The 17,327-nt window shown below is 37.1% G+C and overlaps 1 protein-coding gene and 1 non-coding gene across 2 annotated transcripts; one reads left to right on the top strand and one right to left on the bottom strand.

Moving 5' to 3' along the window:
* The first annotated feature begins 11,323 nt into the window (after nucleotides 1-11,323).
* On the top strand, nucleotides 11,324-11,442 carry LOC126801286 (5S ribosomal RNA). Its single transcript, XR_007672781.1, has one exon. It is a non-coding gene; the product is annotated as a 5S ribosomal RNA (ribosomal RNA).
* Nucleotides 11,443-12,337: 895 nt separating this feature from the next.
* Nucleotides 12,338-15,321, bottom strand: LOC126800241 (pentatricopeptide repeat-containing protein At5g16640, mitochondrial-like). Its single transcript, XM_050527566.1, has one exon. The coding sequence runs from the start codon at nucleotides 15,319-15,321 to the stop codon at nucleotides 13,816-13,818; it is 1,506 nt and encodes a 501-aa protein (XP_050383523.1). The 3' UTR covers nucleotides 12,338-13,815.
* Nucleotides 15,322-17,327: the final 2,006 nt, after the last annotated feature.

Raw genomic sequence — 17,327 nt, 5'->3', positions numbered from 1 at the left:
CGGTGATGCTTTGGTGTGGTCGGTCTTTCTGGGATCGGCCTTTCAGTTGTAGTGGTGGGTTTGACGGAAATGTTATGGCGTTGCCGACGTGGTGACGATTGTTGTTGTGTTGACCAGTGGAGTTGGGGGTCTGTGCGGTGGTTGGAGAAGGAGAAGCGACGATGGCAGTGGTGGTTCACCTAGATTGTTTTTGGGTCGGACCCTCGTGCTTTGTCGTTAGGTTGTATCCAGATGGGTGGAGCGCTCCATCTATGTCACTGATATGGTCGAAGCTTCGCTTGTGGCGGCCGACATCGACGTGGGGCGGTCCTGTGGTCGGATGGTGCGCATCGAATTTGGCTACCTAGGGCTCGGTGCTCTCTACAATGTCAAAGGAGGTGGCATGGGCCTTTGGGCCTGGGGTTGGGTCTTTTTCTAGTTTTTTGTTTTTTTTTGTTTTTAAGTTGTTTTTTTCGTCCCTCCTCCTTGAGCGAGGGTTTGGTCTGTTATGCGGTATGTTTGGTCGTGTCGTTGAGTATACATATTTATGGTCCATGTCATTTTCAGGGATTATTTATGTAATAACCCTAATTTTCAAACAATATTTGGTTGATTTGAATTCTATAAAATTCCGAAATTTATTTAGAATGAATGTGATTGGTGGCGACGTTATGAGACGAGAAACGGAAACGTTCTCGGAACGTTTAATTAGAAAAATGTTACGTTTCCGCAACGTATATATCGACTTTTATTCCGTTGCTCGGTTGCGAAAACTTCCTTCACGAAAGTTGTAGGGCTCGTCGATACGAGTTCGTGGATATGTGATGCGTTCTAATCGGACGATGTACATAAAAGTTATTAACGATAGAAGTTAGTTTCCGATTTAGAAAGGGGTATAAAAGGAAATTAATCAGAATAGGGTTTCCATTTTCAGAAACCCTATTCTCTCTCCCTCACCCCCGCGCCTCCCTCCTTCCCTCTCTTTCCCGACTCACTCTCCCTCCCCGATCTCAGTCCTCAGCCTTTCGTGGCTTGCACCGCCGCTCCCTACGGCCTCGCAAGTTCCCCCGTAAACCCTAAACCCTAAACCCTAAACCCTAAACCCGTAAGCGACCCCGAGCTTGCGGCGCTCTGCCTCGCCGCCGAGAGCTTCTCTCGTTCCCCCGAGCCTCCCTCTGCCTCGCGCCTCGATCTTTGCCTCCAAGCTGCAGTGACCTTCACCGCCATCCCCTAGGGCATCGCGAGACCCTCAGCTGCCACCCGCAAGCACCCTGTGCCTCGCTTCGCCGCCAAGGAGCCGAATCGACGATTGAAGATCCTGCGAGAAGCTCGTCGACGATTCTATCATTTCCGACGCAATTTGAGCTCCGATCTAGGCAAGAATGCGTTCAATTTGATGTTGTGATGTGTGTGGATAAATTTGGGATTGATTGATGAAGATTTGGGGAAGAATCGGAGGTGGAGGAGATTTGGAGATACCCCCGCCTTAGGCGGCGCATGGGAAGGGTCTGAGGTAACCTAGGGGCGGTTTGGAACCGTAGTGATAGGAGCACTTTGTGCGACGTTCTTAACATGTTTTTACCTCAATTTGTACTTTGCTTAGCCCTTATTGTTGTACTATTGAGTCATTGAGTCGTAGTAAGAGTCTTGAGCGGTATTTGATGCATTTTTGTGCTTACATGAGTTAAAACGCATAATTGGTTTAGAGTCCTAGTTTGACTAGGAATCCTTGTTAGGTTTTGAAACTAATTATCTCTTACTTATGATTTTATTTTCTTATTTTCAGATTGGATTAAAGAGATAATTAAAAAAAAAAGATGGAGCCAAGTCATGCAACAATTAAATAGAAGATGATCATTAAAGGCATAAAACATGACATGTTTTAGGGAATAAAACATGACATGTTTTAGGGATTAAAGCATGTCATGTTTTAGGGAATACAACTTTCCATGTTTTAAGGGATTAAAGCATGACATTATTATAGGAAGAAAGAAGCAATTTCAAACCCTCCATCTTTCCTCTATATATACATGGCTTCACCTCTCAAATATGATCACTTCTCATTAGCATTCAAGAGCCAAAACTCTACCAAAACACCACCATAAACTTCCCTCACAAATTAGCCAAGCCGTCCACCCCAAAACCATCATCATCTCCACCGAGTTTCACCATTGAAGACACACCTCCAAGGTTCCTACAACGTGTGATTCTCGCAACTCATCTCCATGGCTTCGTCTATTTGTGTTAATCTACAATTCTTTGTCTATGAAGATTGTAAGTTGTTGTTTATGTGGAAATATTGGTTTTGTATTTGTTTTAAAATTTTCAGATTGTATTTGATATTTTTTTGAGACTATGTCGAATCTATGTTCTTATAATTAATGAGTTTGTATTTCTATTGTTGTGTTCTAATCATCTTTCTCATACTTTTAGATAATTTTCAGATATGTGCATATGAATTTAGTGGTTGGATGCAATCCCTAAGATTGTGTTTGAGTGCTAGATTCATCAACCATATTGACACAAATCGAATCATGCCCTAAGTAGGTTCGGTTTGTGTTGATTAAAAGTGGTAAAAATTCTGAAAATTTGCATGTGAAACCATGGTGGGTGACGCCACACATGAAACATGTCTCCAACAAAGATTTGGTGCTTAAATGTAATCTTGTTTGATTTCTACTCTAAGTGTTATTGAATTTGATTGCATGCAAATTTAGATTAGGCCCTAAGTCAATCTAAATGTTAATTGAAATCTTGCATGATTAGATGATCCCCTAAGGCTCTAATTGTATTTGTGTCTAAAAAGTATGTAATTGGTCGAATTAGAATGCATGATAGGTTCGAACTTGTAATTATGTGGTGTAATGATAAATTTGGTTTAAGTTTGTTAAAGAGAAGTCGATCATGTAAATAGTAATTTAGGTTTTATTTTAATAGTTAATAATCAATCTCAAACCCCCAATTATTTGTTAAAACTAAAAGTTTAGAGTTCCCTTCAATTCCCCGGAAAGAACAATCCCTGCTTATTCTATACTAACGATGATGTTTTACAGGGTTTATTATAGACGTTTTAATAAAACGCTCTATCATTTTGGCGCCGTTGCTAATATTAGTCTTAACCCTCCATTTGTACCTTGTTAAGGTCACTTGGGGTTGAGGGCGGCTTTTATTAACACTTTGCGAGCAGTCTAACACACAAATTTATTCCGAGCTGAGTAAGGGACATGCTATTTTCATTACCCTGGTTCAAGGTTTACAAAATTGGATCTCAGAGGCTCATAGACTGACATACATCTCGGTGATGGAGTCGATAGTGGAAACATCCTTTCGAGGGTGTAGCCTCCGTGGTGTCCAACAAATGAGTCCTGCCTTGCGACTATCTCTGAATCTAGCTATCCAGCCTTCTGAAACAAAAGAATGAGTTTGTGTCTAGACAACATACTTAGGCCGCATCTCCACCTCGCTTTATAATTTAGAAAATAACTTTGTATAAATAGATGTATATAGTTTCAAAAGAAAATGATATTCTAACTTTTAAGGTATATCGGATAAAGCAAGACCCTTACCTGGGGCTGTTTCAGTCCATTGCACAGTTAGCTTCTCTATTCCACGTACCTTAAATATTAGGATTGTGTGAATAAAATCAATTAGACTTAATAATACTTTACGCTTGTAGATTTCGTAACATAAAAAATATATTAAAAAATTAAAAAAAAAATTAAAAAAAAAATAATGAAGAATAAAAGAAAAAAATGATTAGAGGAAAGAAGTTCCAAGTGGGCCAGAAAGTTTTGTTATTCCATTCAAGGCTTATGTTGTTTCTAGGGAAACTTCGTTCACGTTGGGTTGGCCCATTTGTTGTTACTAACGTGTTTGCTCATGGTGCAGTTGAGATTAAAAGTGATACAATAGGGAAGACATTCAAGGTAAATGGGCATCGACTTAAGCCCTACTATGAGCCATTTGAGGAGCACACGTATGAGGAGACAATTGTGAGAGATGCGCCTAACGGAGAATGAACATGAGAAAGTCTAGGCTGAGAGACTATAAAACTCAAGCGCTGCATGGGAGGCAACCATTTCAACCGTATCTGTGGAGGAGTCGTCTACGGGAGTTTGAATTTTCTCATCCCTTCACTCTTATGATTGACATGTATATGTGTTGATATGTGATCTTATTCTATACTTGTGAATTACATTCTTACTATTGAGCTTACATTAAGGACAATGTAATTTTCTAAGTGTGGGGTAGGATTGCAAGTTCATTGATTGTTTGTGTCATGATATAAAAAAAATCCTAAAAAAACAAAAATTATTGCTTTATTGAGTCTTAGGATGCCCCTAAAGTCTATGATGATTATGTCTCTAAAATACATAGATGATGGTTTTGCATTTCGTACGAATTGAATTGTAAGTTTCATTGATAATGTGGATTTGGTATGAACATGTGAGATTTGGATTAATTGAATGACATACATGTTTTGGTCAGTTTAAAGTTCATAACAACCTGTGAGTTTTTGAGCCTATATGTACTTTCTTCATGAGATGTAATTTGAAATTTCGTGGTTGTTTATGAACCTTACTATTCTTTGCATATTCAATAACTATGTGTCATAGCTTTTAATGGACTCTAGAATTTACTAGAACTCACTTTTGTGATTGTTGAAACATTTAAGTCATAAAATGCTCTGATTTTGAAAATGACTTATGGATCATTTCTAGGAATACCACCACTTTAGCCAAACAACCATGTATCCCTATATGTGCCCTGTTTGGGACCCCTTAGTTGAACCACATTTGAGCCTACATTGAGCCTTTTATTCATCACCTATGTTATCTCCATGCTTAGTATAGTTACCTCTACCTTGTCCTATAGATTTGGCAGAATTCTTATTGAGATGATGTTGTGATAATACATGAAATAAGTGTGGGGTGGAAGACATTTGAAAAAAAATCAATAAGCTTTTAAGCAAGCATTGCCAAAAAAAATGATGAACTCGGCAAGAAAAGAAAAAAATGTTATGTTGTCTTTCATTTGTGATTTGGAGTTGAGTTGTAATTGAAGGTCTAAAAAATTTTACTTGACCTTTGTCCATGTTCACTTTGTGGTTAGAATGATGATTGTGCCCAACTTGTTATATTCGGCCCCTGATGGTGTGTGGTGTCATAAGGATGATGTTTACTCTGCTAAATCTATAGGATTACCTTTGTGATTCCTTGATATTCCATGCCTTTAGCTACGCCTAAACATTTACCTTATCTAATGATCCTAATGATTCTTAAAATGAGCAAATCTTGATTTGTGGAGATGATCACAAGAGTTGAGCATATGGTTTTGGTCCATTTGTGCACTTAGTTGTTAAATGAGGTTTTCCTATGTTATTCACAAACTGCTTTCATTTGTTGAAATATGCAAGTTATTTGATGTCTTAATATCCTTTCTCTTGCATATACTTATGTGTGAATGATAACCATGAATCTGAGTGAAAAAAAGAGAGTATGCCTTGTGAGGAGGATTGGATTGACTAAACATGTTAAATGTTTATTGTCTCGTATCTGACTAATTCATACTATGAAGCATGTTTATGAAACTTGGAATTTATGTGCTTACATTCAAATGCTTAAACTTGAAAACTATGTGTTTTGAGATTCTGAGACAATCATTTAGGGGCAATAGTATCTCATTTAGTTTTGTTTTGCTAAGGGACTAGCAAAAGCCAAGTGTGGGGTAGTTGATAGGAGCATTTTGTGCGACATTCTTAACATGTTTTTATCTCAATTTGTACTTTGCTTAGCCCTTATTGTTGTACTATTGAGTCATTGAGTCGTAGTATGAGTCTTGAGCGGTATTTGATGCATTTTTGTGCTTACATGAGTTAAAACGCATAATTAGTTTAGAGTCCTAGTTTGACTAGGAATCCTTGTTAGGTTTTGAAACTAATTATCTCTTACTTATGATTTTATTTTCTTATTTTCAGATTGGATTGAAGAGATAATTAAAAAAAAAAGATGGAGCCAAGTCATGCAACAATTAAATAGAAGATGATCATTAAAGGCATAAAACATGACATGTTTTAGGGAATAAAACATGGCATGTTTTAGGGATTAAAGCATGCCATGTTTTAGGGAATACAACTTTCCATGTTTTAAGGGATTAAAGCATGGCATTATTATAGGAAGAAAGAAGTAATTTCAAACCCTCCATCTTTCCTCTATATATACATGGCTTCACCTCTCAAATATGATCACTTCTCATTAGCATTCAAGAGCCAAAACTCTACAAAAACACCACCATAAACTTCCCTCACAAATTAGCCAAGCCGTCCACCCCAAAACCATCATCATCTCCACCGAGTTTCACCATTGAAGACACACCTCCAAGGTTCCTACAACGTGTGATTCTCGCAACTCATCTCCATGGCTTCGTCTATTTGTGTTAATCTACAATTCTTTGTCTATGAAGATTGTAAGTTGTTGTTTATGTGGAAATATTGGTTTTGTATTTGTTTTAAAATTTTCAGATTGTATTTGATATTTTTTTGAGACTATGTCGAATCTATGTTCTTATAATTAATGAGTTTGTATTTCTATTGTTGTGTTCTAATCATCTTTCTCATACTTTTAGATAATTTTCAGATATGTGCATATGAATTTAGTGGTTGGATGCAATCCCTAAGATTGTGTTTGAGTGCTAGATTCATCAACCATATTGACACAAATCGAATCATGCCCTAAGTAGGTTCGGTTTGTGTTGATTAAAAGTGGTAAAAATTCTGAAAATTTGCATGTGAAACCATGGTGGGTGACGCCACACATGAAACATGTCTCCAACAAAGATTTGGTGCTTAAATGTAATCTTGTTTGATTTCTACTCTAAGTGTTATTGAATTTGATTGCATGCAAATTTAGATTAGGCCCTAAGTCAATCTAAATGTTAATTGAAATCTTGCATGATTAGATGATCTCCTAAGGCTCTAATTGTATTGGTGTCTAAAAAGTATGTAATTGGTCGAATTAGAATGCATGATAGGTTCGAACTTGTAATTATGTGGTGTAATGATAAATTTGGTTTAAGTTTGTTAAAGAGAAGTCGATCATGTAAATAGTAATTTATGTTTTATTTTAGTAGTTAATAATCAATCTCAAACCCCCAATTATTTGTTAACACTAAAAGTTTAGAGTTCCCTTCAATTCCCCGGAAAGAACGATCTCTGCTTATTCTATACTAGCGATGATATTTTACAGGGTTTATTATAGACGTTTTAATAAAACGCTCTATCACGTAGGAAGGTAGAGGAGGAGGAGAGGAAGAGATTGGGCACGGCGGTGGCGTGACACGCGCCGTGGTTAGCGTCGGCGCGTGCATCCCACGCGCCGCCACATGTGGCGGCGTGAAACAGTGTTTCCGAAGGGTAATTTTGTAATTTATTTTTACGTGCGGTAAATATAAAAGTGAATTACGTACAGTAAATGTAATTTTTACGTACAGTGTTTCCGAATGGTAAATAAGTAATTATTATTTACTGAGACAGTATGTACTTTTGAATAGTATTTATACGTACAGAAATACATAAACTGTATGTACTCGTACAGGAATACGTAATGGATGAGTATTTGTACAGTAATACATGAATAGTAAATACGTGAACAGTACACAGTGAATATTACTCAGTGAATAGTAATTCGTAAAACCAAAAATTGGTGAAAAGTAACAGATTATTACTGTTACGGTATTTAAAGGTTTACGAAATGTTTCTAAATTCTTTTCTTATCTTTTCAAGGTGATCGATAAATCAAGGAAATGAATTATCTTCAGAAATTGTGGAATTACGCTCGAGTTGATAAGGTGAGTAAAATCTCACATATTTACGAATCTACCCTTGCGGTGATTTCAAGATTTTTGCAAGAGATTTAAATATTGAAATACGACATGTATACGATATAGTGGATTGCATATATATTGTATAAATGGTGATAAGTACATATATATATAGTTTGCTATATTATATACTGTTATGAATTCATCTAAAATAGGTCATTTCGATGATGAGCATGTGATTTTAATATGGAGTTTGTTAAACGTTTTGTCTTCGGACGTGTTTATAAATTATGACATGTATATGATATAGTGGATTATATATATATTGTATAAATGGTAAATAAATACATATATATATATATAGTTTGCTATATAATATACTGTTATGATTTTATCGTGATGATGTCATTTTGATGACAAGATTTTATCGAGCATGTGATTTTGATTTGTACAATATGATGTGAGATTATTGTACGTGATTTAACATGGAGATTGTTAAAATGTGATTTGTCTTCGGACTTGATTTTTGGTACAATATGATGTGAGATTATTGTACGTGTTTGGCAAGTCAGAACTTAGCCTTTGGCCGGGCAAAAGTTACGATACAGTTAGAGCTCTAGTCTGTCTGCCGGAGTACTGCATGTGAGGTAACGGGTGGTTATCTGCTCATGAGTACTCATATTTTTGTATGTTGGGTAGCGGGTGGTTGCCCAATATCGGCGGTGTATTACGAGAGGGGTAACAGATGTGTATCAGCGTTCTTGGTACCCGTATTATAAATGCATTTGGGTAACCAGAAGGGTTACTTAATTTCTCATGGGCGTTTCATTTCATATTTATTTGGGACAACCAGATGGGCCGTCCATTTACTCATGAGTGCATTTATATTTGTTTGATTTTCTGGATTTTCGTATATATTGATATACGAGTTATATTTTCATTTTACTTATACGAGCTGCAAAGCTTACCGGGTTTGTGTTCACAATCTCGGTGCACCAATTCAATGGTGTAGGGCATAATTCCGCAGGTGTTAATTAGTGGAGATTGAGAGACGACTCCGGAGACTCGAAGTTGTTGATTACCCTGCTTGTGGTGAGATTTCTAGAGTGGATTTGTGTGTGAGAATTTGTGAAGATTTATTTGTGAGTTTAGTGAGAGATTGTGAGGATTATTACACTTCCATTTTATGTATGGATTATAAATTTGGGGTTGTAATAATTGATTTGTCTGAGTTGTATTTGAGAACTCAGTAATGATCCGCTGTGACATTTTAAATGATTTCGATTTCATTGAGATTGTTTGGTGTTTAACGGCTTTGAAATTTTGAGTTTTTAAGCTCGAAATTTTGGGGTCGTTACAATTTATATGTCGATTCTTTTTTGGTGTCAATGTAATGGAGAAGTTGTCTCTGCAAATATGCCAGAGGTTTTGGTATGATGCTATTAGAGCGGTGATCTTCTTAAGACTGGCATCAAGTAGGTTATCGGCTACTTCTGGAATTGAACTTCATTAGGTTTGGGATTGAGCTTTTTTGGCTTATGTCTATTGTTTTTTGCGATAGTGTGATTAGTAGTCTTGGTATAATTATAATATTATTTTTGTGAAATACAATTTTTCTTTTCTAAAAAAAAGAAGTCCAAGCTTGACTATCCATTATAAGCACTTCCTACACCACCTAAACGACTATAGGATTGTGTTGATCACTTAATATGACTGTCTCAATCTAAACACTCAGCAAACCAATAAGACTGATGGACATTGATCCATATGTAAAAAGAGAAACAATTGTGGAACTGCGACATTTTACTCTTAATTGTTATCATACTAAATTATAGAAGACAAGAGATTACAACATAATTAGAAAGTGACATGTAGCTAGCACTTGATATGTTAGGATTTCATTTAATTCTTAGAACTCCTAAATGGGGTGGAACTAAACAACTGGTTCGAGTTGTTTTGTTGTGAGTCCAAAGTACCAAGCTATTAAAATTTGAGATACAGAAGTAGTAAACAAGCTATGCTACCTATCTCTACTACTATAAAACATACACCATTAGAAAATCATCAAAGTATGTTTTGCCCAAAGTATCAATTTTTATTAAACAAAATTACACAAAAGGATTGTGTTAAAAAAATTAAAACGGATAAGTCTTCAAAAAACAAAATAAAATATGTAACGATAAATAAAATCTGTTTTTTTTTTCATCTTTACATAATAAACTTGTGCAATAAATTAACATGGACATCGCACGGATACGAGTCTAATTCTTTTTTAATGCCGCAGAACATGCATATTTCCATCGTGTATATACCAATGCACACATTTTATATGATCACTACAATCACAATTCGTATCCTTTATACTTTATTCGCACACATGATATGATCATTATAATCACAATTCGTGTCCTTGATTCGTTAGTAGCACACAACATATGATCACATACAATTATAATATTTCCTATGATCCTATACTTTGTACTCTTATCAACGACTTGCGTTAGTGTATATTCTCATTGAGCACAATGCATGCATGATGCTAGGCTGGAGTTTACCAAATTGTTCCTATTCTTCCATATCCTCCTTAGCTGAGATAAAAGCTCACGTTTGGAACGACAAATCAGCAAAAGATAGATCTTCCATCACTGTACCTACAACATCATTTAACATAGAAAAGATCGAGCAGCATCGACATACCCACAAATTAGATAATTCTCTACTCTGCATGAGTGTCATCTAGGCATCAAGCCGGCCATCTAGGACAACAGTCACAACACCAAACTTCATTCTCAATTGAACCTTATGTTAAGATTAAACCTACAAGGATTGCCCATAAAAGAAAGGCTTTTTCATCTGCTAGGAACAGTGATAGACAAAATTAAAGCAGCTCCCAAAAAGACGAAGAAGATTTGATGAAGTCCCCAATTACAAAGAACTATATATGACCGACTTCGATCATCAAGCTACGTTTTATATACAGCAGCCAGTAGAGTTTTAGGGTTGTAATCCTGTATCTTCCAGTTTGGTATGTGTATACCTTCTAAATATAAACTCAGCAAGTAAATGAAAAACCAGGACTTTCTATATTCATCTTCCATCAGATCCTCCTATTCCTCTGATACCCTGCATAAGTGCATAACCTCTCACTAGGAAGAACATTCGTGTTCTTCAATCATTCATTCACCTTGTTACCAATATCCTAGAAACTCCATATTAAGTTTTTAACGACATGATTTATGCAACAATATGTTATAAGTAATAAAACCAGGTATAATAGCAATTCTTTCCCCTGCTGTAATTTCATTCAGTGTGTCCTTTCATTTCCCTCCTCTCCCTGCAATACTCAGTCGATCGAGTCCCACCATCTTCAATCCCAACTCCAATGCCTCGTCTAAGGCACTGATGCAGGCATTAGATGAGGCATCCATTAGAAACCCGCACGCGACCAGCACGAACCTGCTCCTTTGCCAGGCCTAGAACTGACAACGCGGCCATTATTTTCCAAGAATCATCCATAACAGTACACGGGTGCGATCATACCAGTAATAATGCACCGGATCCCATCAGAACTCCGAAGTTAAGCTTATTTGGGCGAGAGTAGTACTAGTATGGGTGACTTCCTGGGAAGGCCTCGTGTTGCACCTCTCTTCTCTCCGATTTCCGCTGTTAGACCTTAGTATTATTATTATTATTATTATTTTAAAAAAATTTCATAACAGTACACAGTTACTTTTCGCAATGATGTTTGAATTGGTGTAATAGATTCAAGTTCGATCATATCTTTCAGGTTCCAACTAAACAAAATAAAATGTGAAACAAAAAAAGAAAGGAATAACTTTTTTGATTAAATATAGAAAATTACAACAAAAGCCTCTAATGCAACCAAACATCAAATAAAATAACTTAACCTAGAGAAGGACACAAATCAGAAATCGAACTATGGACACTTGGTTACCACGGTGAGAAACATAAACAGTACAATTTATTGAAAATTCGTTCAACACAACTATAGTCTCCTAAGTCAAATGTTTAGGTGGATTTGTCATGAGATAAACGGCCTATAACTAATTATAAAGGCCGACCTGCATAAAATTGTTGTCATTGATAAATTTTCTGAAAAGCTTGTTGAAAATTTTCATGTACAAATTTAATCTCAATTCATAACTTAATGGTTTCATGCTAACTTTACAAACCAAATCGAACTTCATTAACCGAGCTCTAAGTTATTAATCTCTTATAATTTTCGGAAATTAGAGTGAGAGTAAACATGCATTACTTGTCCCATGTCGACTATTAAAGTTATGAGAAAGCAATATAACATATGTAAATTTTCTTTTGATTTACTCCAATATCTAAAACTGACTACTACACAGGAATGAATTTAGCAAGTTAATAGGATGACTCTTATTCTCAAGCCGAGGCAACAATGAAAAATAGTATGATGCCTCATAGTTTCTTCTTTAAATATACAAAACATGCATTGTTATAACAATGAACCTTTTATGACCAAATACGTTGTAGATGTGACACATCGGTAATTTGCACTATTTCTCATTTTTAAAAGAGAACTCACATCTTCTGTATTGCACTCAGTCACTCGCAGATAGTTAGCACTGCTGGTACATCAATATAACAGGGCGGACATTCATTTTCAAGTTGCCTTACTCTTTCCTTCCTAACTTCCACAACACTGACAACATGCTTCTTCCTATATCCACCACCGGCACCACGCGTAGATGAACTTTAAGACTAGGATTTGGTTTAATCCTCTTCACTTTCCTTTCATCTAGTGGCTTCAACATTGAGTTTCTGATTAATGTACTCAGAAAGTTCATCATCTTCATTCAAATGTACTCTGTACCCCTAAGTTTCAAAGTAGTCAATTTTATCATTAATAACCTGTCTACAGGATGCAGAGCCTCTATTATATTCAACGAGTCTCTTTGCATAAGCTTCAGCTGCTGCCTCAGCATCTGACACCACAAGAGTGAAATAATCATCCAGTGATCCAGACCAGCTCAAATGCTCCCTTCCCTCGGCACAAGATCACCACAAAACTTGCAAGTTCCCCATCTCTTGTTCACACACTATACAATTACTCACAAGTTCATGGATAGACGCTGGAATACAGTCGATCCTGTGGCAGCAGGGTCTGCAGGTGAAACAACTTTTCCAGCCTTCTTCTTCTTAGTAACTTTAGCCACTCTTGCTTGGCGTTTTAAATTGGTTTTTGGTTCCACATACAGGAAACCTCATTGGTGGGTGGCTTAGCATATACATGTGACTCGAGGTTGGAGATCCGGGGTGGTGCTGCCCCTTTTCTGTGGATATTCCTCAATCACAGACTTTCCTACCTCCTGGCCTCTATGTTATCAAGGTACTCTTTAGTGCCTGGTAGATCAGCTGGGTGACAGTAGGAGACTAGACCCAAAATCATATCCTAATCCAAGCAAACTGGATTGGATCTCTTGCCTAGATGGCTAGATCCACCAATGCCTTCTCAGCCATTGACCTAACTAAGCCATCTGTCTGTCTCAAAGTCTCAGATTTCCCTTCAACAAAATCACAATGGAACTCACAAACAGCAAAAGAGCCTCCTAGTGCCTACAACATCCGTATACCACATGGAAACCAACAACACCATTTACATTTCCACAAGGCATGATAAATGGTTTCCCCGTAGGACTAGCATTTAGGCATCTTATCATCTAGACGTCAAACTTCATTCAGAACTTTCCATTCCATAAGGAAGTTATCATGGATTGCCGCTGAAAGAAAGATTTATGCTGTGGCCGTGAATCTTGAGAGACCAAAGAAGAAGAATCGTTTGTTGATGTACCCAGAGAACTATGGCCCACCGCTTCTTCCAAGCTAGACAGTAAACCAATAGGCACTTAAAACTATGTATCTTCAGTGCAATGCAGGTCTTTCTTCAGAAACAAATCACAAAGGAAACTTTAGACCTTTAAACTTTAGTTGTAATTATGAAGATCCGGAAAGTTACAAACAGGGTTGTCCTCATTGTTGAGGCCTTTTATCTGGAACTAAACCTCTCTTCAATGCCGCACCATATACACTACAAGCTTCTAGCATACTGCCATGTTGATTTAACTTTTTAATCAAAATGTTATAAGATTCTCTACTTGCTACTCTTTCACATTCATACGCCGTACCCAGAACTAATACTGCATCCAACATCTTGTCCTCTGCACAAAGGGCTTGAATTACATTGTTAAAGGTGATCATCCATGGTGAATAACCCATTGTCATCATCTTCTTCAAATTGATCACAGCGACATCAATTTTCTTTCCCGTGCAAAGACTTTGAATCATTACCCCATATGTATTAGCTTCTATGCCAGAAAATCCATTCTGCACTTTTTCAAACAGTTCACAGGCATCTTCCAACAGATCCTTTTCCTTTGATGATCTCCTGCACAACCCCCTCACAAGAGTATTTTTCAATCGCCCATCTACTTCAAAACCGATTTCCACCATCTCCTTATAAATCCTTAGCGCATTACGGGTTTTACCCCATTTCAATAATCCATGTAACAATGTGCTATAAGTAATACAATCAGGGATGCAGTTTCTCTCCTTCATCTGCTTCAACACATTAAGCCCTTCCATTGCCCTACCCTCCCTGCAGTACCCATCAAACAATGTGTTGTAAGCAACCACATCTGGCATCAATCCCAACTCCACAGCATCATTAAGCAGTTCCATGGCCTCATCCGTCCGACCCACTTTACAAAAACCATCCATTACAGCTGTGTATGTATAAATGTCAGGTTGTATAACATCCTTCTTTATCTTCATCAACATGTCATATGCATCCTCCACTCTCCCCACATAGCACAAACCCTTTAACAAGCAATTGTACATTTGAACAGTGGGCTTGGATCCAACTCTACCCATCACCTCAAAAACCTCCAAAGCTCTCTGCAATCTACCCTTTTTGCACAATAAATCTACCACAAAAGTGATTGTTGCAACAGTTGGGTTAGACCCATTTTCAATCATAAGAACTAAAACCCTCTTGGCCTCATCCAGATCATTTTTCTCACAGTAACACGTAATCACAATAGAAAATGTGGAATAATCAGGAACTAAACAGTAAGATGATATCTGATCATACAAGCCCAAAGCAACATCAGGCTCTTTTGCCACAACTAAAGCTAAGAGCAGGTCATTGAACTCAGAAATGGTTTTAAAGCAACCATCTTGCTCGAAAACACTAAAAATTTCACTTGCTTCTCTAGTGGGCAAAGCTCTAATCTTGTCAACTAAACTCTGTACATGCAATCTACTAGTAATTTCATCAAAACCCAACTTGGGTTCTTTCGGCGAGGTGTGATGTTTATCAACAACAGCAAGGTTTGTAGCAGAACATGGAAGTGCAGTAGAAGTAAGTAGCTTACCTTGTTTGGTTCTTATGTATCTGCTTCTGTGTGGAGAGGGGGTCTGAGCAGGTTTGAAGCTGACAGGATATGGAGAAGTGATGAGAGACAGAGAGAGGTCCATAGATAATCTGCGCAGCTCTAAAACCTTCTCTTTCCCTTTTCTTATTGATCGGTAATAATTCTTATAATACTTTAATCAGCCCAAAGCCCAAATCCAATAGCTAGCCCAAAGCAGCCCAATTATGAGAGAGAGGAAATATGAGACGGTAGAAATATGTCATTTCTTGGCTAAATTGAAAAAGCATTTTCAATCCCACCACATTGGAACTCATGAGTCATTGAGCATTTGAGCACCTGCACTAATGACAACTTTTGTTGTGTGATTCTGTCTGGTTTAATTTAGAATTCCGTTAACGAGTTGAACTAACTGATATAATAGATGTCGTACGTTTAAATCTCACGTACAACATGAGATAGTTTGATATATGAGACACAAATAATATAAAAAATACTCAAAACAAAAATAACTGAAGAAACTTCAAGTATGATGAGACGGGGAAGGAATAGAACACTACCGGTTGACACAGAAAATGATATCGCGTCAGCACTTGAAATGGATTAAGCAGATACACTAAGAACAAATAATGAATGCTAATATATGAAAATCCAGTAAAATATATATCCATACATTGAAGAAATGTATTTATCGAAAGGAAACAGCTGGTAATTAAAGACCTAATTAAAGAATCAAAAGTTTGTAAATATGCTCATAAGAAAATTCACAACTGTTGTTCAATCTTCAAAGCCTAAGAGATCGACTAAATGTCTTCCAAAACCTGGGGTCGACTTCCACATCTGCTGCTTTCTTCTTCTTGGCACTTGCCATTCTAGTAATAATGGGTTTGATCATCTTCTTCAAAACCTTGTGAAAGCCAGAACCACCCTTCTTCTTACTAACCAATGGCGGCTGCTGCAGCTGCGGCGGCCCTTGAATGTCTCGAGCAATCAAAACTGCTGGTTGAGACCGAGTGTGATGAACCGGCTCGGAGAGACTCCGCTTCAACATGGCCTGGTTGAGTTGTATTTCCACAGAGAGCCTTTCATATCGGTCGAGCAGAGCACTCTGGTCGTCCCCAAACTTCCTCATGATCACTTCTTCCATCGCTCCCTCTGCTTCCTCGACCTGGTTCACATGTTTATACTTCTATAGAGAAAACATGTATGAGATAGAAGTTTGAGGGGGTTTCTTTCTTTTTCAATGCGCCTTAGGTGAGACTGAGAAGCCACTATTTAGGTGAGGAAGTGATGAAACTGATGATACACGACACACACACGACAGATGAGTGAATGAGGTCTTTGCATAAGCAATGAAGCAAGGAATAAGTATCATCAACGAGGTAGCTGAAAAGACTGTGCAATGGTTCGTGCAGTCTACCAGTGACCCAGTTTAGTGTAAACAAAGATGTGGGAAATAATGAATGGTAATTAATAACAAATTTGGGAGAAATAATGAATGGTAATTAATAAGCCCAACAGCTTACACGGAATGGAGACCTCCTTCTAAAACCACTTCCCCAAGATACACTTTACTAGGATGGTTAGTTTTTGGGATGATTTCTGATTTGTGCTTATGACTTTACGTTATAGTTGATTTTATTTGTGTATTCATGTAAATACTCTCCAACAATTAATATACGTAACATTTGAATGATTTAGTCTTGATTATTGGTTCACTTTATTCTTACTACAAGTTAGGAAATTAGATTATGGTTTACATCAGTACGTAGTACACTTTATTCTTACTTGCATAATTGGATTAAGTGTTATATATACAATTCCGGCCATTATGGTTAGTGGCTTAATTAGCACAAAAGTAGTGAAGATTCACTTGAATTCGCTTTTTTTGCTTCCTTTATGCTCTAGCATCTATATTGTAACTTACGAATCAGCTCTAAAAGAGCACGTGTCCAAATTTCATAGGGTTCTTCCAAAATCCTACCCCGTTTGATTCAACTTTCCCTTTACTATAATATATTTGGTGTAGTCGCAATATATTAAATTTCATGATCATGTCAACTGCCATACAGTAACCATACCATATCATATAAAGATATTCTTAATCCGAGA

Source organism: Argentina anserina, chromosome 6 (assembly GCF_933775445.1).
Source record: "Argentina anserina chromosome 6, drPotAnse1.1, whole genome shotgun sequence".
In the NCBI taxonomy this organism is placed as follows: Eukaryota; Viridiplantae; Streptophyta; class Magnoliopsida; order Rosales; family Rosaceae; genus Argentina; species Argentina anserina.
Note: the sequence above shows the minus strand (reverse complement) of the source record. Positions and strands in the feature narration are given on the sequence as shown.